Source organism: Macaca mulatta, chromosome 16 (assembly GCF_049350105.2).
Source record: "Macaca mulatta isolate MMU2019108-1 chromosome 16, T2T-MMU8v2.0, whole genome shotgun sequence".
Lineage (NCBI taxonomy): Eukaryota > Metazoa > Chordata > Mammalia > Primates > Cercopithecidae > Macaca > Macaca mulatta.
Window position 1 is genome coordinate 68,354,314 of NC_133421.1, and position 27,617 is coordinate 68,381,930.

Consider the following 27,617-nt stretch of genomic DNA (forward strand, 5'->3'; position numbering starts at 1 on the left):
GGATTACAGGCATGAGTCACCACGCCCAACTGATCATAGATTTTTGGCTCTGAGAAAACAGGAAACTGAGTTGCCATCAACTGAGATGGGAAGATGTGAGTAAAGCAGATTTGGCCGCAGCATGGGGGAATAGCACTCTGATTTAGATGCCTGGAATGTGAGATGCCTACTACATGTCTATTATATTAGGTCCAAGGGGTCGAGTAGGTAGTTAGAGACACAGATCTGCAGTTCAGAAGAATGGTCTGGGCTGAAATTAAAAACATGACAGTCATCAGCTTAGAGATGGTATTTAAGTCATAAAACTACACAGGATCCCGAGAGAAAGAAAGTAGAGAAAAGGACCAAGGCCTGAGCCCTGTGGTTCTCCATCAGGAAGAGAGTAGGAGAAAGAGGAGGACTGGGAAGGGAGTGTGAGGAGGAGCAGCCTGAAGCCAAGCGAAGGGGGTATGGAGGAGAAGGGAGGGAGGCAAAGGTGGCCAATAGGCTTAGGGGGAGGAGGGCTGAGAATTGACCCTTAGATTTAGCAATACAGTGGTCACCGGTGACCTTGACAGTGACCCTGGTAGGGGTGGGGGAGATAGCCTAAGTGGATTGCACCTAAGGGAGAACGAGAGGGACGACCTGGAGACGGCAACTTTGTTCACTTTTTCCAGGAATTTTGAAGGTAAAAGGAGCAAAGACCTGGGGCAACAGTTAGTTGATCCCAGAGTGGAGTTGAGGGGTGGCAGGGGAGGTGAAGTCAGAAGTTTTGTTAGGGGCGGGGCACAGTGGCTCACGCCTGTAATCCCAGCACTCTGGGAGGTTGAGGTGGGCAGATCACCTGAGGTCAGGAGTTCAAGACCAGCCTGGCTAACATGGTGAAACCCCGTTTCTACTAAAAATACAAAAAAATAGCCAGGCATGGTGGCACACACCTGTAATCCCAGCTACTCAGGCAGATGAGGCAGAAGAATTGCTCGAACCCAGGAGGCGGAGGTTGCAGTGAGCTGAGATCGTGCCATTGCACTCCAGCTTGGGCAACAAGAGTGAAACTTCGTCTCAAAAAAAAAAAAAAAAGAAAGAAAGAAACGAAGTTTTGTTAAGATGGAAAATAACTGTTTATATGCTGGTAGGAATTTTGATGATGGAGCAGCAAAGGGAAGACTTCCTGGAGCAATGCTCAGGAGGACAGAAGGGATGGGGCCTGTGCACCAGGGCAGGAACTAGCTTTAGATGACACCTGGGCTGTCCATCTACACTAACAGGTGGAGAGCAGAGACATGGGCACCTATGTTTTCCGAGAGCTTCCCTTTTCTTTTCTTCTCTTTTTTTGAGACACACACACACAAAAGAACAGCCAAGGCCTCACTCTGTTGCCCAGGCTGGAGTGCAGTGGCGTGGTCATAGCTACTGCAGCCTCAACCTCCCAGGCTCAAGCAATCCTCCCACCTCCACCTCCTGAGTAGCTGGGACTACACGTGCAGCTTGTGGTTGTAAATTTAAATTGAGACCAGGTGTCGAGGTTGTATGTCTTTCTCTAGCCATCACACATGTTCAGCTGTGTGGTGCAGGCACAGGATAGATGGAAGGTGGATTTGATCAAGATTTCTGTCACATGAGTGTGACAAAGCCAGAGGACTGCCCTGCATCTGCCTTTGGTTGGGCCGGGGTGTATCTGTGTGCCTTTGTAGATAAGGGCAGATGGCACTGTCAGGAGGTCTGTGCCACCCTGGGTGTGTCAAAGTGTCCTGTATCTGTCAATGGCCACAGCTGGGTGTGTTTTTGTGTGTTCTTGGTGTCTTTCCACGTCTATGTCCATGTATTCCTATATGACACAGTCACTAAGAATGCCTCTCTAAGTGTGCACTTTTTTTTTTTTCTGAGACTGAGTCTTGCTCTGTCACCCAGGCTGGAGTGCAGTGGCGCGATCTTGGCTCACTGCAACCTCCACCTCCCAGGTTCAGTCTCCCAAGTAGCTGGGATTAAAGGTGCCAGCCACCATACCTGGCTAATTTTTGTAATTTTTTTAGCAGAGACAGGACTTCGCTATGTTGGCCAGGCTGGTCTCAAACTCCTGACCTCAAGTGATCCGCCCGCCTCGGCCTCCCAAAGTGCTGGGATTACAGGCATGAACCACCACGCCCGGCCTATGTGAGTGCACAATTCCGTATCCAAACATGTGTGAGTGGATCTGTGTACCTCAGTACACTGTATGGTATACGGAGGCATCTCTCTACATGCAGATGAGTGTCCGTGTGACTGTGGCTGGCGTGGGTCTCCAAGTTTGTGTACTGTGTCTCTGTACACCTGTGTGTCTACACACTGTTTATCTGTTTGCATCTCAATGCTCTGGGGCTCTATATTTGTGTACTGTGCATATTTGTGTGTATGCCTCCCCTCAGGAGCTGTGATATGGTACTGTCAAATGTCAACCCCAGCCCCTTACCCTGACCGATTCCTGTCACATTCACGCCCTGCTGGGCTGAGTTGCGGCCAAGAAGGGCTGTATCGGGAGGGAAAGCCTTGGGCTTAAACCTGGCTCCTGTGCTCAGGGCCCTTCCGGGTAGAAGTTGTGTCTCTGCTCTCAGGATCTCCAAGACCCAAGCCTGGTGAGAAGCTGGGGCCCTGAACCTGGGCACAATGACAACAGGCTCTGCTCTAACAAAATAACACCCAGCTTTAGAGGAAGAAAAATGTGAGCTGGACCCACACATCAACAATGGTCCTGTAGGCCTTCAACTCAGAGGGGTGGGGCTGGGTAGGAGTGCTGACCCCAGATGCTTACACTCTTCTCCTCCAGAAAGCAGGGCCAGTTCCCCAACCAGAGGAGAGGTGGAGGGGACAGAGTGGCCCCAGGGTCAATGGGCCTGGAGTTAATCATCTACTCTGGTATCTCTGGGCCCCATTGGCCGCCTGGGGACACGGCCCTCTGGGATGAAGCCCAAAGGAGTGGGAAGCAGCTTCCCAGCCCGTGTCCACCTCATAGGCTCAGGGGCAATGGAGCTGATTCAGTCAGCAGGGACTGAATTGGGTGGACCCCTAGGAAGCCCCCAGTCTGAGGGTGATACCAGTCCTGCCTTCAGGGAGCCCTAGTCTGAGTCAAAGAGGACAGAGACAAGAAGGAGGAATTCTGAGTGGAGAGGGGTCAGCGGGGGTGGCCTGCTGTGATGAAGAGCTGGCCTTGCAGCCTAGGGAAAGGGAAGCACATTTGGGTTGGAGGAGTTTGGAGAGGAAAACTATTATGCCCCTGGAGGCTAAGACCTCCTCCTCCAGTGGATTCTGAGAAGTGTGTGTGTGGCGGGGCCTGAGAGTAAAGAGAAAAGAGAAAGAAGGCCCTGGAGGTGGCCCCACCAGATAGGGGGTGCAGCCCCTCCACGCCATTGCTTCACGCTTTGCCTTGGAACCCAAGATTTCTAAGTGGGAAAACAAAGAACTCAATGAGGAGGTCCTATGTCAGCCCCTCCTTCCACTACAGAGTCTCCCACCTGGGACAGTATGTGGAGGGGCGGGGCAGGGGATGGGGACTCGGGGAAGATCCCAGAAACAGATGAGTGCACCCACTCAGCCTCCCCTGGAGAATCCTCAGGAGGGAAGCAGCCCAAGCCCTGCTCTCCAAAAGGCAGAGCCCCAGGTGTCAGGACTCCAGCATGGGGAGACAAAACCACGTGCAAGGAAGCAGGGAGGAGCAGGGCTGGGAACTGAGGGTGCTTAGGGTCTGGCCATGCCACTGACAAGTTGTGTGACCTTGGCCAGGTCACCTCCCCTCTACAACAACAGAGGGTCCTCTTTCGCCCTCTATAACAACAGAGGGTTCAACTGGATCAGAGTGTACCCAAGGGCAGGATGTGCGCAGCTGACGGTGCCCAGCACACAGACACAGTATGAAGTAACATTGAATCATATCCTGTGAAAGTTTTCAAGCCTTTCAAGTCCTTTCCAAAATTTGCTTAAGAGCATGGATCTGGAGCAGAACTGCTTCCTAGACCAGCTCCACAGCTTGTGAGCTGAGTGACCCTGACCCTCACATATTTCTGTACCTCTATTTTCTCATCTGTAAAATGGGAATAATGATAATAGCTATCCTGGAGTCATTGAGAGGATTAAATGAATGACTATTTGTGAAGTGCTTTGCATAGTGCCTGGCGTTTGACATGTGTTAGCTATTCCTCTACCACAAGGAAGGCTCTGCTTGGTGCTAGGTATCTTTAACACATGGCACCTGCTAACCTTCCATGTTACCAAGAAAGCAGGCAAGCTATGCAGCTGCAATGTAATGGAATGTAATAACATTGTTTTCCTCTCACTTGATTCTTTTTCTTTCTTTTCTTTCTTTTTTTTTTTTTTTTTTTTTTTTTTTTTTTTTTTTTGAGACAGGGTCTCACTCTGTCACCCAGACTGGAGTACAGTGGCACAATCTCAGTTCACCGCAATCTCCTCCTCCCAGGCTCAAATGATTCTCTGGCCTTAGCCTCCTGAGTAGCTGGGATTACAGGCACATGTCACTACTGCCCGGCTAATTTTTGTATTTTTAGTAGAGATGGGGTTTCACCATGTTGGCCAGGATAGTCTTGAACTTCTGACCTCAAATGACCCACCCACCTCCTCACTTGATTCTTAAGGCATTCTGCTTATGGCAAGTGATACTGGCCTAGTTACAGACCTAATATGGATAAATTTTAAGTTTAAAAAGGTTAAAGAGGTTGAGTGAGGTGGCTCACACCTGTAATCCCAGCACCTTGGGAGGCAGAAGTGGGAGGACTGCTTGAGCTCAGGAGTTCGAGAACAGCCTGGGCAACATGGTGAAAACCCATCTCTTCAAAAAAAAGTATTTTTTTAATTAGCTGGGCATGGTGGTGTGCATTTGTGGTCCCAGCTACTCGGGAGGCTGAGGCAGGAGGATCATTTGAACCTGGGAGGTGGAGGCTGCAGTAAGCTATGATTGTGCCACTGTACTCCAGCCTGGGCAACAGAGTGAGACCCTATCTCAAAAACAAAATGAAAAATTCCATTTTATTTTATTTTTACCAGAGATGATATTTGATAAAGAAAAACTTTAACACTAAAAAAAATTTAACACTATTAAAATACTTTAACACTAAAGTATTATAAGTTTTGAGGGGTGTTTTGAGGATATAATAGAATTCCTCAAGCTGGTACCCAGTGACTGGAGTTTGGCAAACCCTGGTAACCTCATGGTCATTCATGAGGATCTTCTTTGAGCTCAGCAAACAGGACAGACAAGGCCAGCACCACCCGCCCCCCGCCGTCCCACTGTCCCCCTTCTACTCTTTCCAGCTGCCTCCTTCCAGACCCCTGCCGAGCCCTGTGCTCAAAGCCACCTGCAGTCCCTTATTCTCGGGTCAGAATGCCAATCATCCAAGGCCCTGCAGACTCCCAAAGCCGCCCCTGGAACCTACCTTGGCAGCAGATTAAAGACAACCTGCCACATTTAGTCTCGGCCCCATGACCGATAGTGGGTTCAGTTCCTCCAGGGGCGGGGGAGCCTAGTGGCCCCGCCCCCTGACCCATGGCCTGACCCTCCTCAAACGCAACCAGAGGAGACTCCTAGTCCCCTGTCCGGACCCCGCCCTACCAGGTCCAGCCCCGCCCAACGGCAAGTTAAGAGCCCCTCAGTGCCAGACGCTCCAGACAGACTGCCACTCTTGGGCGGGCAAGAGTTGGTTGTCGTCATGGCGACGGCGCTGATGGCCGCGGTTCTGCGGGCAGCTGCTGTGGCCCCGAGGCTGAGCGGCCGGGGAGGCACTGGGGGATCCCGGAGGCTGAGCTGTGGCGCACGGCGACGGGCGGCGAGGGGCACCAGCCCGGGGCGCCGGCTCAGCACCGCCTGGTCGCAGCCCCAGCCCCCGCCGGAGGAGTACGCGGGCGCGGAAGACGTCTCCCAGTCGCCTGTCCCCGAGGAGCCGTCGTGGGTGCCGAGTCCCACGCCCCTGGTGCCCCACGAGCCCCCTGAGCCTCCCTCGGGCCGCTCGCTGGTGCAGCGGGACATCCAGGCCTTCCTGAACCAGTGCGGGGCCAGCCCCGGGGAGGCGCGCCACTGGCTCACGCAGTTCCAAACCTGCCACCACTCCGCTGACAAGCCCTTCGCCGTCATCGAGGTGAGCGGAGCCCGGCGTGGGCCGTGACACAGCGAGGGGATGGGGTTGTGTGGCCACCTGTCTTCAGGCATGGTAGGATAGGCTGCGGGCTCTGCGCAGCGAAAGCGGGAAGGAGCCCGGCAGAGCCCAGACCAGCGCCGCCGGGAATGGGTGAGGCCATAAGCTCCTCCGGAAGCCTCGCGCCCAGCCCGAGTGAGGATCCTGGGGGGCCCCCACCCGCCAGGTGTGATGCTCTGAAGAAGGCCCCCAACAAGGGCGCAGTTAGGGGTTCAGAAGGACCTGGACAGAAGCCGCCTGCATTGCCCCTCCCCCAAAGGTGTCCCGGAGTCCAAGGTCGCAGGGAGAAGGGCGGGAGGTACCCCAGCGTGAGACAAGGGAGTGGCAAGACCCAACGGGGCAAAGGGCGGAGCAGGTGAGCACCAGTGGCAAGAAGTGGGTTCTGACAGCTTCTGGAAGCGTAGGGTCACCGAGCCGGCCCTGCAGGCCAGGCTGTGGGAGCCAGCGGCTCAGGGCCGTGTCACACTCCTTGAAAGCCCACTCCTCCGCAGGTGGACGAGGAGGTACTCAAGTGCCAGCAGGGCGTATCCAGTCTGGCCTTCGCCCTGGCCTTCTTGCAGCGCATGGACATGAAGCCGCTGGTGGTCTTGGGGCTGCCCGCCCCAACGGCGCCCTCGGGCTGTCTTTCCTTCTGGGAGGCCAAGGCGCAGCTGGCTGAGAGCTGCAAGGTGCTGGTGGACGCGCTTCGACACAACGCCGCCACTGCTGTGCCTTTTTTTGGCGGCGGGTCCGTGCTAGGCGCTGCCGAGCCGGCTCCCCATGCCAGGTTAGTGCCCGCCCTGCCCGCCCAGGCGTCCTCAGAGCGCGCTACTCCGCCCGCCCTGCCCCGTCCAGCAGGCCTGGAGGGGGCCCTCTCGAGCACCACGTCTGGCCCACAGCTACGGCGGCATCGTCTCGGTGGAGACAGACCTGCTGCAGTGGTGCCTGGAGTCGGGCAGCATCCCCATCCTGTGCCCCATCGGGGAGACGGCCGCGCGCCGCTCCGTGCTTCTCGACTCCCTGGAGGTGACCGCGTCGCTGGCCAAGGCGCTGCGGCCCACCAAAATCATTTTCCTCAATAACACAGGCGGCCTGCGCGACAGCAGTCAGAAGGTGCGGCCCTTTCTTTCCCCATCGCCCACCCCGGCGATCTGGATCTTCTCTTGCGCCCCTCGCACTTCTCCCCGACGGGCCGCAGACTCACTAGCAAGCCGGGTGGGTAGAAAAGCCTAAGGGAGTATAGGGGAGGAGTTCGGCCCCGGGTGCCTAGATCTGCGCCCTCCCCAGCCAAGGACTCCCAGCGGAAGGATAAAGGGGTAAGAGAAAAGAGAGGTCCGTGGGAGCAGGGGCGCAGTCCGTGCTGGCCGTGGGCCAGGCTCACCCGCTGGCTCCGGACACAGGTCCTGAGTAACGTGAACCTGCCCGCCGACCTGGACCTGGTGAGCAACGCCGAGTGGGTGAGCACAAAAGAACGGCAGCAGATGCGGCTCATCGTGGACGTGCTCAGCCGCCTGCCCCACCACTCCTCAGCCGTCATCACCGCCGCTAGCACTCTGCTCACTGAGCTCTTCAGCAACAAGGGTGAGGGCGGCGGGCGGGCAGGGGACTGGGTCCCGGGAGTGAGCACTGGCCGGGGCTGGGTGTCTGCGGGCAGGAGGAGCGGCTTCTCCTCCTGTACAGGGACCGTAGAGGGGGCGGGGATTGTCACAGCATTGGCTCCTGCTGCTGCCGCCGCCCAGGGGAGGTGAGAGAGGAGGAGACCCAGCTTACTGGAAGGGAACTCCAAAGGAATTAAAGGAATGGGCAGGACTGGCGGGGGCGGGGAGGAAGGGTCCGGTGGGCGGGGCCAGGAGGGGCGGGACCACGAGGGAGGGGTTCGACCATGAGATGGGCGGGGCTTAGGTGGGTGGGCCGGGTCAGCGGCGGGAGACAGACTTCAAGGAGAGAGGGAGGACTAAGGTAAGTGGGTAGGGCTCCAGGCGACAGGAGGAGCTTGGGGCACGATCTCTACCTGAGAAAAGCATCTCCTTTAATGAAAATCACAGAAAAATCTATGCAGACCACTGAAATCATTTCACTGTGGAGGTCTCCCAAAGACAGAAATTGTCCCACCAGCCTGTGTCCTACCTGCGGCCCCCACCAGGCTGCGCAAACGGCTCTCCAGCCAGACGAGCCCCTTCCCATCCTCCTCCAGGGTCCGGGACCCTGTTCAAGAACGCCGAGCGAATGCTACGGGTGCGCAGGCTGGACGAGCTGGACCAGGGCCGTCTAGTGGACCTGGTCAACGCCAGCTTCGGCAAGAAGCTCAGGGACGACTACCTGGCCTCGCTGCGCCCGCGGCTGCACTCCATCTACGTCTCCGAGGGGTGAGCCTGCGGACCCCAGAGGGCAGGGTCTGGAAGGCAGTCGGGCAGCTTCGGACCAAGGAGAGGTCCCAGCCTGCCGCTCTCCCGCTGCGCCAGGTACAACGCTGCCGCCATTCTGACCATGGAGCCCGTCCTGGGGGGCACCCCGTACCTGGACAAATTTGTGGTGAGCTCCAGCCGCCAGGGCCAAGGCTCCGGGCAGATGCTGTGGGAGTGCCTGAGGCGGGACCTGCAGACGCTTTTCTGGCGCTCCCGGGTCACCAACCCCATCAATCCCTGGTAGGTCCCGCCACTCCCAGCTCAGGGCTGGGCCCCTACTTCCCTCTCCTCTCCAGCCCTTGCGAACCATGCCAGGAAGGCTGGGCTTCCTCTTCGTCCACTGGTCTCCCTTTCACTACCTCCCAGGGGCAGACCTCACAGAAAGCCTGAGATTTCCCGAGTTAGAGCACGCTTAACACTCCTTTCCTGGAAGCATGTGACACCTCCTAACCCCCACGCAGCCCGCCTCTCACAGGGGCCTGAGGAATCCTAACCCTTCAGGGTCTATTGGAGGCTTGAGGTGCCTCCAGTGGAACAACCCTCCTCTCTCCTTCAGTAACTACCCCCTCACCCCTACACCCTGCTCTGTGAGCACTAGGAAGTGAGCAAGAACCCTCCTCTTTGCTGAGCAGCCAAGGCAGTGTGGAGAGCAAGGCACCCGCTCCCTTACTGTGTGTGCCTGGCAAGGTACCTAACTTCTCTGAGCCTTAGCTGCTTCTCTGTGAGCTGAAAAATGCCAGGCTCAGGCCTCTGCTGTGAAGATAAAATGAGATAACACATAGCAGGACCTAGCTGGGTGCCCAGCATGCAGTAGGTCCTCAATCAATGTTCTTTGAAGACAACCAGTGAGTAATGAACACTGGCCTTGCCCTAAAAACTTTCCTGCATCACCCTCCCCACACCCAGGTACTTCAAACACAGTGATGGCAGCTTCTCCAACAAGCAGTGGATCTTCTTCTGGTTCGGCCTAGCTGATATCCGGGACTCCTATGAGTTGGTCAACCATGCCAAGGGACTTCCAGACTCCTTTCGCAAGCCAGCTTCTGACCCAGGCAGCTGACCTTCACCATGGACCCTACAGGCCCTGGAATGGCCAGGGTGGACCAAAAGCCATGCCAGCTGGGGATGACCCCAGGCAGCCAGCCACAGGCTGGATGGGGCTTGTTGGCTGAGTGATCTGCAAAGGAGAAAGCTGCCCCAGCTCTGCCCAGAGGAGGCGCTGAAGTGGGACAAGCACAGGAAAGAGGGGGGCCAGTCTAGGACCCCAACTTGACTCGCTCCAAAGCCACAAGCAAATGGCCTTCAATTTTCAACCTGGGGATTAGGGGAGGGGAAGATGCCTTCCCGGGCTCTACTCAGGACTAACCCTAAGGGTGGGCCAGTTTCTGTGCCTCTGTGCTATGTTTTGAGGCTCCCTTACCCAAAATAACACCCCTGCCTGCGTGATATTGTACCATTCATTTTAATTCTTTTGGGTTTTGCAGTTTTTCAGGAGGCCTTGATTAAAATGCAAATACTTGTCTGAGAGTCAGCTCACACTTGAAAGAAAATTAGAAGTGACCCCATGGGAGCAAGATTTTTTTTTTTAAGACAGGGTCTTGCTCTTTTACTAAGGCTGGAGTACAGTGGTGCAATCACAGCTCACTGCAGCCTCGACCTCCCAGGCTCAAGCAGTCCTCCCACGTCAGCCTCCTAAGTAGGCTGGTACCACAGGCACGCACTGCCACACCTGGCTTTTTTGTTGTTGTTGGAGATGAGGTCTCACTATGTTGCCAAGGCTGGTCTCAAACTCCTGGGCTCAAGCAATCCTCCCTCCTTGGTCTCCCAAAGTGCTAGGATTGCAGGCTGGGAGTAAGATCTTGAGGGCTGGGAAATCAGAGGACTCTTGGAGGGAGTAGAGGACTTCTATGATGAATGCTGCCACCGTCTCCCTCCCAGAGGTTAGGAAGCATCTTCTCTTCCACAGACCAGGCCACAGTAGCACCAGCTCCCCTTCCCTGTGGGTGCCTCCACCCATAACTCCCTTTCTAGGCTGTGCTCACAGCCAGAACCAGACATCCGTGGCAGACCATTTACCTGCAAGAGCCCAGAGAACTTAAAAGATGGCTTTGGTGGGCCGGGTGTGGTGGCTCACGCCTGTAATCCCAGCACTTTGGGAGGCTGAGGCAGGCGGATCACGAGGTCAGGAGATCAAGACCATCCTGGCTAATATGGTGAACCCCTGTCTCTACTGAAAATACAAAAAATTACCCGGGCATGGAGGCACGCACCTGTAGTCCCAGCTACTCGGGAGGCTGAGGCAGAAGAATTGCTTGAACCCAGGAGGCAGAGGTTGCAGTGAGCTGAGATCGTGCCACTGCACTCCAGCCTGGTGACAGAGAAAGACTCCATCCTCAAAAAAAAAAACAAAAAACAAAAAGACTTTGGCTTAAAAGCTCAAACTTGGACCTTTTCCCCTAGGCCCTGCTAGCAGTTGTGTCCAGTCTCTACAGGACTAGATGGGCAGAAATCCAAAGCCCAGGGGTTTCACTGGACATTTTTGAAGCTCCATGATGTACCAGGCACCAGACCAGCTACTGCTGGGGTGACTTTCTGGCAGACGCACATAGACCAGAAGGGAGAAGGTCGCCGGGTGCAGTGGCTCGCCCCTGTAATCTCAGCACTTTGGGAGGCCAAGGCGGGAGGATAATGAGGTCAGGACTTTGAAACCAGCCTGGTCAATGTGGTGAAACCCTGTCTCTACTAAAAAATACAAAAATTCGCCAGGCATGGTGGCAGGCACCTATAATCCCAGCTACTTGGGAGACTGAGGCAGGAGAATCACTTGAACCCGAAAGGCGGAGGTTGCAGTAAGCCGAGATCATGCCACCACTGCACTCCAGCTTGGGTAACAGAGCGAGACTATGTCTCAAAAAAAAAAAAAAACCAAACTGTAGTCCAAGCTACTCGGGAGGCTGAGGCAGGAGAATGGCATGAACCCGGAAGGCAGAGCTCGCAGTGAGCAGAGATCACACCACTGCACTCCAGCCTGGGCGACAGAGCAAGACTCCATCTCAAAAACAAACAACAACAAAAAAAAAACAAAGGGAGAAGGTCAACAGAGAGACCATCATGGCACAGTAGGGGCTGGAATAGGGTGGACTCTGTCTCCCCTCAGGAGAGGGGTCACATTGAGTACATATCTGGACCTGGCCATTAGATAGACTTGACCTGGAATCCAGCTCTGTGGGCTGGATTTGCTCTGTGGCTTGACCAAAACTGCTTACCCTCTCTGAGCCTCCATTTCCTTCATGTGTAAAATGTAAAATATTCTACTTCACAGTGGACACTTCACAGTTCTCTCCCTCTAGCAGCTCTCACCAAAGATGTCTTCATAAGAATCGGCTCCAAATGGGGAGAAAAAGACAACCTACAACAAGAGGGATTGAGGTGAGGGATCGAAAGCATATAGTACAGTGAAGATTTTGAGATTCTTGAAAAAGAGCGCCATTGGGCACAGTGGCTCCCGCCTGTAGTCCCAGCACTTTGGGAGGCTGCGGCTGAGGCTGAAGAATCGATTGAGCCAAGGAGTTTGAAACCAGCCTGGACAACAAAAATTGATTGAGCCAAGGAGTCTGAAACCAGCCTGGACACCAAAGTGAGACTTCGTCTCTAAAAAACAAAGAAGTGAAAAATTAAAAAAAAAAAAAAAAAAAAAGAGAGAGAGCCAAAGAACTGTGGGAAATCTTGGAACAGGGGAAAGATCACAGGAGGCCCAAGGTGGGGCTTAACCAGATCTGGTGTTTCAAGAAACCCAAGATCAATCCCAGCCAATGGCAAAGTGCCCTGTTGGGGAGAACAGAAAAAGCAAAACCAAATGTCTATATAAAATGTTTATTTTTGGAGGACTGTGTGGTCTGGTGTTTGGCAGGGAACTCCACCCCCACCAGGCCAACCATGGAGCTAGAAACAGAGACAGCAGGAAGGGCAAAGCTGGTCACTGCCTGTTCCACCCCTGCACAGCCCAGAGCAGACCAGGGCCTGCTCCGCTCGCAAGGTGAGTGACAGAGAGCCGGTACTGTTTCTGCCCCTAACATGCCCTGAGGACCCATGTGACTTCTGTAGTGCTCAGCTCCTGTGCCCCTCCTGGGCCTGATCCACATGTGTCAACACACACTCACTCTCAGTCTCTGAACAGCACTGCAGAGCCTAACTGCATCTGCCAGGTTCAAACAGGAATTTTTCACATTTGCTCACTTCCAATTTACATCTTCCTTCCCCCTATCTCCCACTCTCAGTAGCCGCATCCCAGCCCTGCCATACTCCCTTCTCAGGGACAGGAGATCCAGGGGGCAGCTGGCCTCAGCTCTCCTAACAGGAAAAAAACCTGTACGGCATCAGTGCCAGGGCTCCTGCCCTCCCAAGCGCTAAGCCCAGAAATTTGGACAAATGAGCTGCCTCTTAACTGCAAAAAAACAATTTTAAAAAAGCAAAAGATCAAACGGACCAAAAAGCATAAATAAACAGCAACTGGGCCAGCGAGGAGGAAGGCAGGGTGACCCTCAGTGGCTCCCTGTGCCCATCTCAGCCTCTTGCCATAAAACTCAGCCATCAGTGGCCAGGATGACAGCAGTTCCGAAGATGCCCACACTCTCTCCAAGGAGCTTCATCTGGTTCCAGAACTCAACACGCCGTGTGTTGTGCCAGTAAGCAACATTGCCATCAATGAGCAGCATGACAGGGGGCAGCAGTACAGCCAGGATCTGGGCAGCGAGGGTCACGTAGTAGCCTGACAGAAAGGCCAGGGCCAGGACGCCATACAGCACGAAGAACAGCTGGATCATCAGCTCCCCTCCTGGGAGATGGTTCAGATACGCCAGCCGGTCCTCCTTGCTGTGCTGCAGTGAGTAGGCCTGGAGACATACCATCCTCTAAGACTCTCCAACAGGCTCAGAAGCCTGTCTGGGGAAAACCACCCCTGAGATGGCACCTGAAAATGAGACCCTGCAAATGGGCTTCTGACTCCCCTCTTGGACTGGGGAACCTCTGAAAGCAGGGCCTTTGTCTCCCCCTCAGACTATGGAGCCCAAGGAGGTTAGGGTCTATGTCTCCCCTCACCCTAGGGGCTATGAAGGAAGTGTATTTCCACAGTCAGACCGGAGCTCCCACCTCTGAATATGGGAGCTCACACAGACAGCTGTATATGAGATATACTCAGTAATTAAGATGAGACCAAGTAGCTTGGGGCCTGTCCATGTCCCCATCCATCCTGGCCTCCTCTAGCACCAGGGAGAACCATAAGTGGCTACCCTGGAGCTCTCATCAGCTCTAGGAGGCAGAGTCCCAGCTGGGGCCTGACTCCCACCAAACCTCTCCTTTATCCCCTTCTAGTCCTTTGGGGCCTGGAGCCATGAGAGAATCACACCATCTTGTTCTCCTGGCTCTCAGGGTTGGAATTTAATGGCCAGTCTACCTCATGGCAACACTGTTGGAGGAAGGGCTTCTCAACAGGCATTTGGAGGGCCCTGAGGCCTAGAAGCTGGCCGGGACAATTCTCAGGGAGCCAGGCCGTCAGGAACTGCATACAAGGCCTCGTTCTGTGTCTACCTTCTGGGGTTCTGCCATGCCTGGACTCACAGTTCACTCCTAGCCAGGCACCTCCAACCAACAGTCCCCAACATACCACACAGATGAGGTAGATACCCAGGAACACCTGGCCGGTGGACTGCAGGGAGCGGCTGCGAGGTTTCCGACGGTACAGCTCCCCAGCACCGCTGGCCAACACAAGAAAGCCGCCGATGATGGCAACTGTGCGCGAGTACATACGGACCTAGGCCGGGGCAAGGGGACTCCAGTCAAGAACTGCAGCAGCCACATCTCTCCTGGCTTCCCAGAGTGTAGAACCACCCATCTCTACACATCCCATTCCATCTGATGAACCCTCTTACATTTCCAAGCTTGGTGGGCAGATGCAACAGACAGATCATTCTTTTTATATATATATAGAAGTAGAAACTGAGGCCCAGAGGGTCAAGAAAACTGTCAGGTGTGGCCGGGCGTGGTGGCTCCCGCCTGTAATCCCAGCACTTTGGGAGGCCGAGGCAGGTGGATCACCCTAAGGTCAGGAGTTTGAGACCAGCCTGGCCAACATGAGGAAACCCTGTCTTTACTAAAAATACAAAAATTAGTTGGGTGTGGTGAAGGGCGCCTGTAGTCCCAGCTACTTGGAAGACTGAGGCAGGAGAATCGCTTGAACCTGCGAGGCAGAGGTTGCAGTGAGCCAAAATCGCGCCACTGCACTCCAGCCTGGGCTACGGAGCGAGACTCCATCTCAAAAAACAACAACAAAAAAGAAAACTGGCAGGTCCTACCTGCCAGTAAGTGGCAGAACCCAAACACAATGTGTTTCTCCCTTCCTCACTCTCAGATCTGTAGACTCTAATCTTGGTGTTCTTTATTCTACGTGGCATGGGATCTATCCCACAAAAACATTGATCTTGCTGCCCTGTAGCTGTTCACACATCTGCCTCCCCTAAGGGTCTGACAGTCTCTTCCTCAAAGTGCCTTTGTCCAACCTTATTTCCAAGTCTGCAGGGCCTGGCACAGGTTCTGGCTTAAATGCTATACTAAGAGTAATTACATTTTCATAAAATTATTTTCTGAAAACTAGGTACTCTCCAAGGTCCTTTGTACCCCATGAGTCTGAAATTACTAAACAGTTTAAAAGATTCTGGGAACCAGGTGACTGGGGTTCTGGTCCCACCGGTATCCTAATTGTGGTGTGGCTTTGGGAAAGTCTGGTTCCCATCTCTGGACCTCAGTTTCCACACTTTGAAGAGGAAGTTTGTGTGGTCTCTTAGATCCATTTCTGCGCTCTGTAATCTCCATAAGCCTAGGGGTTCGAACCTCCCAGGCTTCACACTGTGCACCTGGCCAGCACCATTCATCTCCCACCAACAGCCCTGGGCATTGGCCTCTGATTCCCCGTCACCCAGAGGGACGCCCCTTTTGGGGTCGAGGCGCTCACCTTCAGCCATTCCCCGTAGTGGACGTAGCCCCCGATGTAGGCGGCGTAGGTGCTAATGGCCAATTGGAGTGCGGCCCCCAGCGCGAACCAGCGCCGCTTCACGCCAAAAGACATGAAACTAGCGCACAGCACGGCCGCCCCCATGTCGAAATACAGGTAAGGCACTGGGATGTCGGGCTTCCTGCGACCGGGAGTGGGGAAGCAACGAGGACAGAATGAAGGGGTGGGGGAAGAAATTTGAGACCCCTTGAGTTCCCACAGGCTCCACTGCTCCCCCAAACCAGACTCCCCTCCCAAGGACAGGACTGCCCTACCAGATTTGGCCCGACACGCAGACCAGAACCCCTCCCAGGGAGGTCCCAGTTCGTCCCAGTTCCTCCCAATCCAAGGGTCCGGACTTCTAGCCCCCAATTTCTTTCCCACATCACTGCCCCCTGCCGCGTTTAGCGGCTGCGTAGGCCTGCTCACCGGCGTGCCTCAGCCCTCTCAGCGTAGAGCATGAGCTGGCTGAAGCAGCCCCAAAAGGGGCAGCGTGTGAGCAGCACCGAACCCAACTGCATGATCAGCTGCAACATCCACCGTCTCGAACCTATCTTCGACGCCATCTTGGGAAAGGGCAGTCCGCTGCGGCCTCACCCCAGTCAGAGAGGCCAGCGCGGGGATGGGACACGCAGCTTCCGGGTTAAGCGCTTTTTCTTTTTTTTTCCTCCCGGAAACAACGATATCGCTCTGTAGTTCCGGACCTAAGGTGATCTAGTTGCGAAGTCCAACATTTTCGTCTGCTCATGGAGCCTTCAGGGCCCATCTTTGTCCCTGCAAAATTGAAAACTAGGAACAGAAAGCAGAAGTCTTGGACCGTAGTTTGATGTATTAAAGCAAACTGGTCTTTGACTGCAGCCCGATCAGGGCACTAACCCTAATTCCAACCCGGTGTGATTTTGGGCACATCACCTAAACTTTATGAGACGCATCATGAAATGGGGATAATGACACCTACCTCAGAGTTGAACTTCTTTCTTTGTTTTGTTTTGTTTTTGAGACGGAGTCTCTGTCGCCTAGGCTGGAGTGCAATGGTGCGATCCCGGCTCACTGTAATCTCCGCATCCCGGGTTCAAGCGATTCTCCTGCCTCAGCCTCCCGAGTAGCTGGAACTACTCGGCGCGTGCCACCACGCCCCGGCCAATTTTTTGTAGTTTTAGTAGAGATGGAGTTTCACCGTGTTAGCCAGGATGGTCTCAATTTCCTGACCTCGTGATCCGCCCCCCTCGGGGGCGGGGATTACAAAGTGCTGGGATTACAGGCGTGAGCCAGTGCGCTGGCCCAGAGTTGTGAACTTTAAATGTGACAAGGTCGGTCCTAGTACATGGTAGCGGTTCAATAAATGGTACACATAACGCACCAGAGGAAATCCCCGTTTCTGTTAAGTGCAAAGTAGGGTGTCCTCCTGGCTCAAAGTCACCTCTTTGGGTTTTGCCTTTTGCCTGTCGCCTGAGAGAAAAGGGAGATCTGAACATCTGGGACATCTCAAGTCAGTCCATTTCTCCAGCTGCCATGCTCCCACTGTAGCCCAAATTGTCATATTTTGTCAGTTTAATTGCAGTGGACATCCAGGTGGTCTCTGCATTCCCCTTCAGTGTGTTCTCAGCCCCTTCTCCCACCCCCCACCCGTTTATATGTTCTCATAACATCAGCTACCTTCCTTTGAATCACTTGGCACGGTGACAATTATACATATATATATACGCTTTTTTCCATTTTTGCGACAGGGTCTCACTCTGTCACCCAGGCTGGAGTGCAGTGGTGCGATCTTGGCTCACTACAGCCTACACCTCTCAGGTTCAAGTGATTCTCCTGCCTCAGCCTCCCAAGTAGCTGGGATTACTGGCACCCGCAACCACACCTGACTAATTTTTATTTTTAGTGGAGACAGGGTTTCACCATGTTGACCAGGCTGGTCTCGAACTCCTAACCTCAAGCGATCCATCCGCCTCATCCTCCCAAAGTGCTGGGGTTATAGGCGTGAGCCACTGCACCCAGCCAATGTATTTGTGATTCTTTTATTGACAATATTCCCCCACTAGATTGTGAGCTCCATAAGGACAAACACAGTGCCTGGGTTTCTGTTTACTATTTACAGATGCTCCTTGACTTGTGATAGAGTTATATCCTGATAAACCCATCATAGGTTGAAAATACTGTAAGTTGAAAATGTGTGGCTGACTGGAAGCTGTGGCTCGCTGACACTGCCCAGCATTGCAAGAGAAATACAGTTTCCACTGAATGCAGATCTGCTTTCGCACCAATGTAAAGTTGAAAACTCCAATGCTGGGAACCATCTGTACAACCTCAGGGTCTAGTATACAGGATGCCCTCAGGAAATATGTGTTGTACAGATAGATGAAAAGGTGTTGGAATGGGCACGGTGGTTCACGCCTGTGATCCCAGCACTTTAAGAGGCCGAGGCAGGTGGATCACAAGGTCAGGAGTTCAAGACCAGCCTGGCCAAGATAGTGAAACCCTGTCTCTACTAAAAATACAAAAATTAGCCAGACGTGATGGCTGTAATCCCAGCTACTACGGGCGCCTGTAGTCCCAGCTACTCAGGAGGCTGAGGCAGGAGAATGGTGTGAATCCGGGCGGCAGAGCTTGCAGTGAGCTGAGATAGCGCCACTGCACTCCAGCCTGGGAAATAGATCGAAACTCTGTCTCAAAAAAAAAAAATTGCCACCAGGTAGGGTGTGTTGGCTCACGCCTATTATCCCAGCACTTTGGGAGACCTAGGGTACGGTGGATCACCTGAGGTCACGAGTTCGAGACCAGCATGGCCAACATGGTGAAAACCCATCTCTACTAAAGATACAAAAAAATTAGGCCGGGCGCGGTGGCTTACGCCTATAATCCCAGCACTTTGGGAGGTGAGGATCATGAGGTCAGGAGATCGAGACCATCCTGGCTAACATGGTGAAACCCCATCTGTACTAAAAATACAAAAAAATTAGCCGGGCTTGGTGGCAGGTGCCTGTAGTCCCAGCTACTTGGGAGGCTGAGGCAGGTGAATAGGCAGGGAGGCGGAACTTGCAGTGAGCCAAGATCGTGCCACTGCCCTCCAGCCTGGGCAACAGAGCGAGACTCATCTTAAAAAAAAAAAAAAAAAAAAAGCCAGGTGCGGTGGCGCATGCCTGTAATCCCAGCTACTCAGGAGGCTGAGGCAGGAGAATCGCTTGAACCCAGGAGGCAGAGGTTGCAGTGAGCCGAGATTGTGCTACTGCATTCCAGCCTGGGCAACAAGGTGAGACTCTATCTCAAAAAAAAAAAAAAAGCTAGGCATGGTGGGAGGCACGTGTAATCCCAGCTACTTGGGAGGCTGAGAGGCAGGAGAATTGATTGAATCCAGGAGGCGGAGGTTGGAGTGAGCCAAATTCGCGCCATTCCACTCCATTCTGGGCAACAAGAGTGAAACTCTGTCTCAAAAAAAAAAAAAAAAATCCCCAACCAGCCAGGTGGACAATAAAACCTCTTTTCACATTTCATTTTAAATCAGTCACTAGGGTCTGGCATGGTGGCTCACACCTATAATCCCAGAACTTTGGGAGGCAGAGGCACGGGTGGATCACTTGAGGCCAGGAGTTCGAGACAAGCCTGGCCAACATGGGAAAACCCCATCTCTACTAAAAATTAGCTGGGCGTGGTGGCGGGAGCCTGTGATCCCAGCTATTCAGGAGGCTGAGAGGAGGATCGCTTGAGCCCGGGAGAAGGTGGTTGCAGTGAGTCGAGTTCGTACCACTGCACTCCAGCCTGGATGACAGAGCAAGACTCTGTCTCATAAATAAACACAGTCACTAGGATAAGGTCTGGGTAAATCAGAAAGACCATGAGAAGCCAAGCACGGTGGCTCTCATCTGTAATCCAGCTACTCAGGAGGCTGAGGCAAGAGGATTCCTCGAGGAATTTGAGGCTGCAGTGAGCTATGAGTGCACTATTGCACTCCACCCTGGGTGACAAAGCAAGACCCCATCTCTAAAAAGTAAAAGAACACGAGAGAGGAATACATAGATGCAAAGACCTAGGGAATGAGATTGTATACATGTATGTTGGAGGGTGAGGAGGTCTCTAGGCAAGGGGAATGAGAAAAAGTCTGAGTTAAAGGTAATTTTGTCTGTCTCTGCCCACCAGTGACAACCATACAAAACAAATTTCCTTTACCACAATACAGGCACATAGTACAAAATCAACTTTCTAATTGGTTTTATTCTTCCAGTCTCCTCACCTCTCCGTGTTTCAGATGGCCGAGGTGTACAGCCCTAAAGTGTTGAGGAGGACCAGTACAGGATGTGTACAACATGTCCATAAAATAGTCCTAGGAGTCTGCCTGGGTTGTCCCTATAGGCACAATGCCCCACCCTCCCATCATAACCTTAGCAAGCAGTTTCCAATCAAGTCTCCAGCAGCAGTGGCCAGGGATTTGTGTGAGGGGGAGGGGAAGATTGGATTGAGGAAGCTTGCCTTGTTACCCACTGCGCCCCTTCTCTGGGCTGAAGTCCCTCTCTACCTTTTCCTGCTCTTTCCTTTTTCCAGAGGGATACTGAGAAGGGAAGGACCTGGGGCCAAATCCTCATTTCTAGGGCTGGGACAGATGCTGGCATCCTATCAGGCCAGAAGAGGGGGATGGGTGGGTGGCCTGGCCCCTGAGAAATGAACACAGCCATTTGTTCCTGTGGTCCCCCCACCCTCAGTTACTCCTACCCCTGCCTGGTGTTCTGTGCGGGAGACACGTGGGGAGAAGAAAAGGCACACATACAATACCTTTAAGGGTAAAGAAGCTTTATCCCACATAAATGTCAATGCAGATATAGTAAGCAAATGATATAATAAGCAAGTTGCAGTGGGAAGGGGAGAAGGGAAAACAGATATATATATAGTTACACTCACCAGACTATGGAGGATTCGCTACCAGACTGGGAAGTGAATGACCTCGAGTCGGCCACTCATCCGTGCACAGACGAGGAGAGGTCTCATGAAGCTTCAGCACAGTCTAGGACCCTAGCTCTTTTGTAATGAGTTGTTTGGCATGAGGTCCAGGCACGAGGGCCCTTTGTGACCAGGCTCAAGGAACATAAAAAGATCAACTTGTTTTTGTGATTGTCTGTTGTTTTTCAATAACTGACATATCGGAATAGATTGAAATAGAGATTTCTCCGAAACAGCGCTGGATGAATGCCTCGAGGAGCTCACACAACCCGTTCCGGGACTTGGTGACCATTGTTTGTGTCCATGTTCAACTGAGTTCAAATTTAATATTTAACTTTTCCTCCACATTCGGCCTCAATTTGATACTCAATTATAGGAAAATACTCCTAGGGATACATAGGGAAGGCACAGTTGATATAGATTACAGATACAGGGTAAGCACAGGAGAATGAAAAGCATAATTAGCCAGGCGCAGTGGCTTACGCCTGTAATCCCAGCACTTTGGGAGACCGAGGTGGGCAGATCACAACGTCAGGAGATCAAGACCATCCTGGCTAACACGGCAAAACCCCATCTCTACTAAAAGTACAAAAAATTAGCTGGGCGTGGTGGTATGCGCCTGTAGTCCAAACTACTTAGGAAGCTGAGGCAGGAGAATGGCGTAAATCTCGGAGGCAGAGGTTGCAGTGAGCCAAGATCATGCCACTGCACTCCAGCCTGGGTGGCAGAGCGAGATCCCATCTCAAAAAAAAAAAGCATAATAAATAAAAACCACACCCCCCATGGCTTTGCAAGGAGAGTCATATTTTGAGAATTTCAGGGATGTACACGTAACATTCAGTATGCGGTAAGGGGCAAACCTTTCCTTGGGCTGCGGTAAGCAAACCTGATGCCATTTGACTTTGCAACACGACAGTACACAGCTGAGCACATTTATCTGATAACAACATAAGTTCCATGCTACTATCATTAAGAGCTTTTTCTACATGTAAGCTGAATATTTTAATTTGTTGCTGAAGCAGGGTTGTACCGGCGGCAGGGGAGAATACTGTGATAGGGTACCGTCACCACAGAGTCCGGCGCATTCGTAACCAGCAATGTTTGTAAGCATCTAGATTACTGGGGAGGGGAATATTATCCCGGATGGTGAATGGAATTAATGACCACCCACAAGTGTGTTTCCCCATCCAATGTGGGGGCAGGTATCACCACCTGTAGGATTCACATACCTAGAGGGCCCCCCAGGGAACAGGAAGAGTTCTACTATAATTGTATCGCTGTAATGTGTAATTTAAGTAACAAAGGTGCTGTGTTTTGTTTGGGCTTGGGCAAAAATGGACTGTTTGGTTAAAAGAAGTCCAGGTTGGATTACAAGTGTTATCCCGGGCCGGGCGCGGTGGCTCATGCCTACAATCCTAGCACTTTGGGAGGCCGAGGCCGGCGGATCACCTGAGTTCAGGAGTTTGACACCAGCCTGGGCAACACGGTGAAACCCCGTCTGTACTGAAAATACAAAAAGTTAGCTGGGCGTGGCGGTGTGTGCCCATAGTCCCAGCTACTTGGGAGGCTGAGGCAGGAGAATCACTTGAACCCAGGAGGTGGAGGTTGCACTGAGCCAAGATCGTGCCACTGCACTCCAGCCTGGGCGGCAGAGAGAGGCTTCGGCTCAAAAAAGCAAAACAAAACAAAACCAAACCAAGTGTTACCCCACTCCCATTGGTATTGGCATATCCATTCAGAAATGTTAGCAGGGACAATCCTCCAAGGTAGCCCATTCCCAGCAGCCTCTGGCAACCCGACACATAGCCAGCACTGACTGCAGTTGGCTTCTGTTGCGGCAGTGGCTACCCAGTTGATGAACTCATTCTCAGCCTCAGCCATGGTGACCCAGGTGCTGATTACTAGCAGACAGGCTATTCTCTGTAATAACAAAAATGGAGGGGAACATGATATGGTTTTTCATCTTTAGGAAATTGTACTATGCCTTCATATTCGGCTCCAATAGCTACAAGGTCACCAGTCTTAGGGGCAGGATCTGATGGACATTGTACCCATATTTTGGCTCCAGGATTTAAGTTGCCCACTCTGGTGGACCTGAAGTCTCCATTCTATATGTTGTTTCTGTTGGGGCAGAAATTTCCTCGGGGGTTAATTGTTGACAAGGTACCACTAACAATTGAGCAACCTGCATCTGCGGTTTTATAGCAAAAGAATCTGGAGTGGTATTGTATAAAATGACCTTTGACTCTCCCCAGTAATCACTATCAATTATACCACCATACATTACTATGCCTCTCATTGCAAGGCTTGACCGTGCTGTAATCCATTCATCCGCATTCAAGTTTGCAGTTATGGTGGAAATTTTGGCCTATTGATCTGCCTGCTGATTGAATAGTCTGTCAAGAGAAAGCAGAGACGCATGAGCACCAACATGGCAAACAGTGATAATGGTAGTGTGCTCCAGGATTCAGGTATCTTCACAGTATTGTTTTCCCCAAACCTCTTTATTCCCAATTAACCATTTGTTTCGTTGCCATTGGGGCATCCTAGTAGTGAGACTGTTTGCTACTGACCAAAAGTTGGTATACAAGTGACAAATCCCTCTGGCCTCCTCCTGAAGAGCTTCGAGGACGGCTACCAATTCAGCCAGCTGGCTGCTCCCAGCAGAGCTTCCTTCATCAGAACCGGTGAGTTTTGGGAAAACTCATGACCCAAGTCATAATCATAAAGACATCATGGTTGAAGCAGAGGTGCTCCGTTTCCAGCAAAGCCTAACAGCAAGCTAACAATTGCCTCTTGAAAGGGATATAAGCTTTGCTGGCCTCTGGCAGCTTCCGGGTCCAAAACTCCAAAGATACCATCTTCCCATCTTGTTTCTGCCTAAGGCTCCAATTAGCATGTTGATTTAGGACAGTTACTTGCAGTTCTACTGGGCCATCCCGTATGGGCCATAGATCTAGTGCCAGTTTCACTGCTTGTTTAGCTTGTTCTAAAGCCATGGTCTCTTTCTCTCCCCAGGGAAAAGTCATAGCGTTTTCTAAGGACTGCATGCAGAGGTTGTAAAATGTTACCCACATGGGGAATATGACGTTTCCAGAATCCAAACAAGCCAATTTCTGGGCTTCCTTTTTAGTAGTAGGGGTTGCAAATTCTAGTATTCTAGCCTTAGCCTTTGGTAAAATTGATTATTTCCCTTATTCCATAGGATGCCAAGGAATTTTACAGTTTGTGCAGGTCCTTGAATTTTACTAGGATTAATTTTCCATCCTTGAGATAGGAGCTGGGTTTTTACCTGCTCCAAACCCTGGCTGACTGCTTCAGTTTTACACTGACTGGGCCACTCAGACAGATGCTTTTTTCATCAATAGGCTGATAGCTTTGAGCCTGATCAGTGAAGACATAGGCCTGGCATTGGGCCAAGACCAGTCTGGAAGTCAGATTAGCATTTTCCTTTTCCAGCTTACATTTCTCCTGTAGCAGCTAGTCCCTATCTTGGCACATTAACTTATAAGCAGTAAGCAAGCACCATCCACGCAGGGAAATTCCCTCAGCGTCCCTTTTACCAACTGGGATTCCCTGAAGCACTTCACACACAAAGGTTCAAATTGCACTAATTTAGATTCCCAATTTTCACAAAGGCCAATTCCCTTGGACAACTCAATGGCCACAGGGAAGAACTGGGGGAGTTCCCATCCCTGGATATGGGAAGTCTCTGAGCTCCCAGCCTGGTCCTTGCAGTTTCTTTCAGATTCTGTTCGTGACACCAAAAATGTTCCGTGTGAGAGATGTACGAGGGGAGAAGAAAAGGCACACACACACAATACCTTTAAGGGTAAACTAGCTTTATCCGATGTAAATGGCAATGCAGATATAATCAGCGAATGATATAAGCAAATTAATATAATAAGCAAATGATACAATAAGCAAATTGCAATGGGAAGGGGAGAAGGGAAAAGAGATACATACATTTACACTCACCAGACTACGGAGGATTCACCACCAGTCTGGGAAGCAATGGCCTGGGCTCCAGAGTCAGCCACTCGTCCGTGCACAGACGAGGAGAGGTCTCATGAAGATTCGGCACAGTCTGGGACCCTCGCTCTTTTTGTAACGAGTTGTTTGGCATGAGCTCCAGTCACGAGGGCCCTTTGTGACCAGGCTCAAGGAACACAAAAAGGTCAACTCGTTTTTGCGAGTGTCTATTGTTTTTCAATAACTAACATATAGGAATAGATTGAAATAGAGATTTCTCCGAAACAGTGCTGGATGAATGCCTCAAGGGGCTCACACAGCCCATTCCGTGACCATTGTTTGTGTCCATGTTCAACTGAGTTCAAATTTAATATTTAACTTTTCCTCAGACAACTGAGGAAAAGTGTTTCCTCAACTTTTCCACAGACAATTGAGCTCCACAGACTTCTGAGGAACTTCCCTTTTCCTCTCTCACACCTTCCTCTGCTCTCCCTCCTCCAGCTGCCTTGACCTTGCTCTGCAGCACCCCTCACCTCTCCAGAAAGCTCCCCAGCTCCCCGGCTTCTTCCGGGCCCTGCCTGCGCTTGTGCTCAGCCATCAACACAGCCACAGCCACCATGAGCAGCACAGCGCCCGTGATGCCCAGCACAGTGGCAGTCTCAGCCAGGCGCAAAGCTGGGCCTCCACACCACTCAGCACTGCTCCTGACAGCCTTTCAGGCCCAGTGCAGGTCAGGTTGCCCAGGTCTACCACACGCAAGTGCCGCAGGTGACCCAGCTTTCCGAAGGCTCGCTGCAGGTCACAGTCACATGTCCAGGGGTTATCGGCCAACAGCAGCCGCGTGCCTGCTGTCCGGATGCCTGCCACTGCCTTGAACTCCAGGTGCTGCAGTCGGTTCCCCACGAGGGAGAGAAGGCCCAGTGCCCCTAAGGTTGCAAACGCCTCGGCCTCCAGCTCACTGATGTCATTCCCAGCTAGAGATAGGACTTCCAAGCCTGGCATAACCGCCAGGGCAGCACCCTCCACCCGCTGCAGCTGGTTCCCAGCCAGCGAGAGCCAGTGTAGGCGGAAGAGGCCCCCAAAGACCCCTGCGATCAGTTCAGCCAGCTGGTTGTGGCTCAGGTCGAGCTGCTCCAGGCTCCCCAGGCGCCACAGGCTGCTGGGGTCCAGGGAAGTGAGTAGGTTGTGAGAGAGGTCCAGGCGGAGCAGAGAGCCCAGGGTAGCCGAGAAGTCTGGGGGCAGATAGGCCAGCTGGTTGTGGCTGAGGTCCAGCTGCTCCAGGAAACTCAGGCCCCCTAGGGCCCCACCAGACAGATCCCGCAGGATATTGTGAGAAAGCAGCAACACCCGCAGTCCCCAAAGGCCCTGGAAGGTGCCAACCGGCAGATGGCTGAGATTATTGTGGCTCAGCTCCAGGAGCCAGACTCCATCAGGCAGCCTGGAAGGGAGACAGAGCAGGTGGAGGCCCCCACAGTCCACCACGCTGCCTGAGATAGGGCAGGTGCATGGTATTGGGCATGCTGCCGCCAGACTCGTGAGAAACACTGATGCCACCACTATGACTATAGCCATCGTGAGGGAGGTGTGGCCACACCCACCCCGTCCTTGCTCCATGAAGGGCTGGGATGAGGATGGCATCAAGCACTCATGGCTGCTGAGACCTTCAGGCCTCACTCCTCTGCCTGGGACCCTGGCAAGCACAATGATGCTAGGGGAGAAAAACACAAGTAGATGCCATTCAGGGGTCTCACCATTTGCTGGGTGCCCAAACATCGTCTCAAAGACACCCTGTCTCTATCTCCCATGATTTTAAGTGTGACCTAAGCTTCTGGCAAGAGTCCTCTTGGCCTGCGACCCCAGCATTCGGATCCTCCTCCCTTAACCACCTCTCATTCCTTCTTCCTGCTGGATGAGGAGCAATCAGGGAAGATGGCCTGTAATCCTCTGTACCTCCTTCCTCCCATCCCACACTGCAGCTCACTGACTTTCACCCCCACTCAGGCTGTTCTCTCCCAGTTTCCTGAAGGAAGAGGAGCAGGATCATCAGTGGCACACGGCAGCTGCAGCAAAGCCACACCAACAGCCAGAGTCACGGTCAGGAGAGACTGTGCCTCCTCATAGTTACTACTGCTCTGCATGTTTAGAGAAGCTTATCTCGTAACTACAGCAATGATCCCTGAGAGTACAGGCTTCTCACTGACTGTCTAGAGGGACCCAGGAGAAACTCTGCCTTCCCCGGCCCCCAAACATGCATTCAATTGCTCTCAAGCAGCCAACATTTCTGGAGCTCCCGTTCTGCCAGAGGTCAGAGCATCAACAAGATCCTGGCCCTGTCTAGGCACTGAGGATAGGGCCTCAGGCCGTGAAAGTCCAATGCACTCACCTGTGTTCCTGGCAGCACCTGCACCCGAGTGCACCTGAGTGCAGCCCCAGCCCAGAAATGGCAGTGGAAAGAATCTGGGCTCTAGTTGCCTGCCTGTCTGGCCTCCTGCCAAAGTCCTGCCCTTATGAGCAGCAGCAGGACCAGCTCTCAGGGAAGCCACAGTCCCAGGGGTGAGCATGTGGGACAGGCTTAGGAAATCCCCACCTTATGGCCTTGCATCCAGGGAAGCAGGGCTCGCCCCCAGCCTCTTTCCTCACTTCCTTCTGGAGACCCACAACCTGCTCTGTATTGTGAGAATGGCAGCTTGAGGCCCAAGGGCCCTCCCTCAGTTCGGGTAGGAGTCAGGTGTCTCCTCCTTCATTCTATACTGCCTGCCTGAGAAATCTGCCATCATCTATAATTCACCCAGGTCTTGTCTAGGCATAAAGGAAGGGAATGCTTTTTCTTCTCACTAGGCCAAAGGTCAAAACACTTCATCCTGGCATTTGAGTTGTGCCCAGCATCTCCCAGAACACAGTATTTGTGCCTAGTACCTCTGCCTTGCTCTAGGAGCCCAAACCTCCTGTCCAGGTTTCCCAGTGTGCTCACTAGCCCTGCCCAGTGAACTCTTAAGAGAATAGTAATGGCCACACAGAAGGGCCAGGCATCTCATTAAAGGCTTCATTTAATCCTCAACTGAGGAAAGGAACTCTTTTTTTTTTTTTTTTTGAGACAAGATCTCACTCTGTCCCTAGGCTGAAGTGCAGTGG

The 27,617-nt window shown here is 52.7% G+C and overlaps 3 protein-coding genes and 1 pseudogene across 14 annotated transcripts; 1 reads left to right on the forward strand and 3 right to left on the reverse strand.

The window, feature by feature from the left end:
- The first annotated feature begins 552 nt into the window (after nt 1-552).
- Nucleotides 553-10,062, forward strand: NAGS (N-acetylglutamate synthase). 8 transcript variants are annotated; one of them, XM_077971985.1, is made up of 9 exons: nt 572-667; nt 5,579-6,098; nt 6,415-6,510; nt 6,647-6,921; nt 7,034-7,247; nt 7,535-7,715; nt 8,329-8,500; nt 8,597-8,779; nt 9,446-10,062. In XM_077971985.1, the coding sequence occupies exons 2-9, from the start codon at nt 5,673-5,675 to the stop codon at nt 9,597-9,599; spliced, it is 1,701 nt and encodes a 566-aa protein (XP_077828111.1). In that variant the 5' UTR covers nt 572-667; nt 5,579-5,672; the 3' UTR covers nt 9,600-10,062. The 8 variants fall into 8 exon arrangements, with proteins under 8 accessions (XP_077828114.1, XP_077828111.1, XP_001114030.1 ...); XM_077971988.1 differs by lacking the exon at nt 6,415-6,510 and having other exon boundaries at nt 553-667; nt 8,597-8,666; XM_077971989.1 differs by lacking the exon at nt 572-667 and having other exon boundaries at nt 5,534-6,098.
- Nucleotides 10,063-12,396: 2,334 nt separating this feature from the next.
- TMEM101 (transmembrane protein 101) lies at nt 12,397-24,668 on the reverse strand. Of its 5 annotated transcripts, none has more exons than XM_077969315.1 (5): nt 24,492-24,668; nt 16,182-16,358; nt 15,546-15,726; nt 14,202-14,348; nt 12,397-13,431 (listed from the first exon to the last, which is right to left on the reverse strand). In XM_077969315.1, exons 3-5 carry the CDS (start codon nt 15,687-15,689, stop codon nt 13,123-13,125), a joined length of 600 nt encoding a protein of 199 aa, XP_077825441.1. In that variant the 5' UTR covers nt 15,690-15,726; nt 16,182-16,358; nt 24,492-24,668; the 3' UTR covers nt 12,397-13,122.
- LOC144335757 (uncharacterized) lies at nt 24,339-26,921 on the reverse strand. Its single transcript, XM_077972027.1, has 2 exons — nt 26,869-26,921; nt 24,339-26,193 (listed from the first exon to the last, which is right to left on the reverse strand). Exon 2 carries the CDS (start codon nt 26,121-26,123, stop codon nt 25,083-25,085), a length of 1,041 nt encoding a protein of 346 aa, XP_077828153.1. The 5' UTR covers nt 26,124-26,193; nt 26,869-26,921; the 3' UTR covers nt 24,339-25,082.
- LOC114673360 (small nucleolar RNA U3) lies at nt 26,478-26,677 on the reverse strand (annotated as a pseudogene).
- Nucleotides 26,922-27,617: the final 696 nt, after the last annotated feature.

Coding starts and splice junctions, on each gene's coding strand:
- LOC144335757 (XM_077972027.1), bottom strand. CDS start 26,123: ATGCCATCCTCATCCCAGCCCTTCATGGAGCAAGGACGGGGTGGGTGT.
- NAGS (XM_077971985.1), top strand. CDS start 5,673: ATGGCGACGGCGCTGATGGCCGCGGTTCTGCGGGCAGCTGCTGTGGCC. Junction 7,716..8,328: donor TGAGCTCTTCAGCAACAAGG/GTGAGGGCGGCG, acceptor ATCCTCCTCCAG/GGTCCGGGACCCTGTTCAAG. Junction 8,501..8,596: donor TCCATCTACGTCTCCGAGGG/GTGAGCCTGCGG, acceptor CCGCTGCGCCAG/GTACAACGCTGCCGCCATTC.
- TMEM101 (XM_077969315.1), bottom strand. CDS start 15,689: ATGGGGGCGGCCGTGCTGTGCGCTAGTTTCATGTCTTTTGGCGTGAAG. Junction 14,349..15,545: donor ACTACGGGGAATGGCTGAAG/GTGAGCGCCTCG, acceptor GCCCCGGCCTAG/GTCCGTATGTACTCGCGCAC. Junction 13,432..14,201: donor GTATCTACCTCATCTGTGTG/GTATGTTGGGGA, acceptor GTATGTCTCCAG/GCCTACTCACTGCAGCACAG.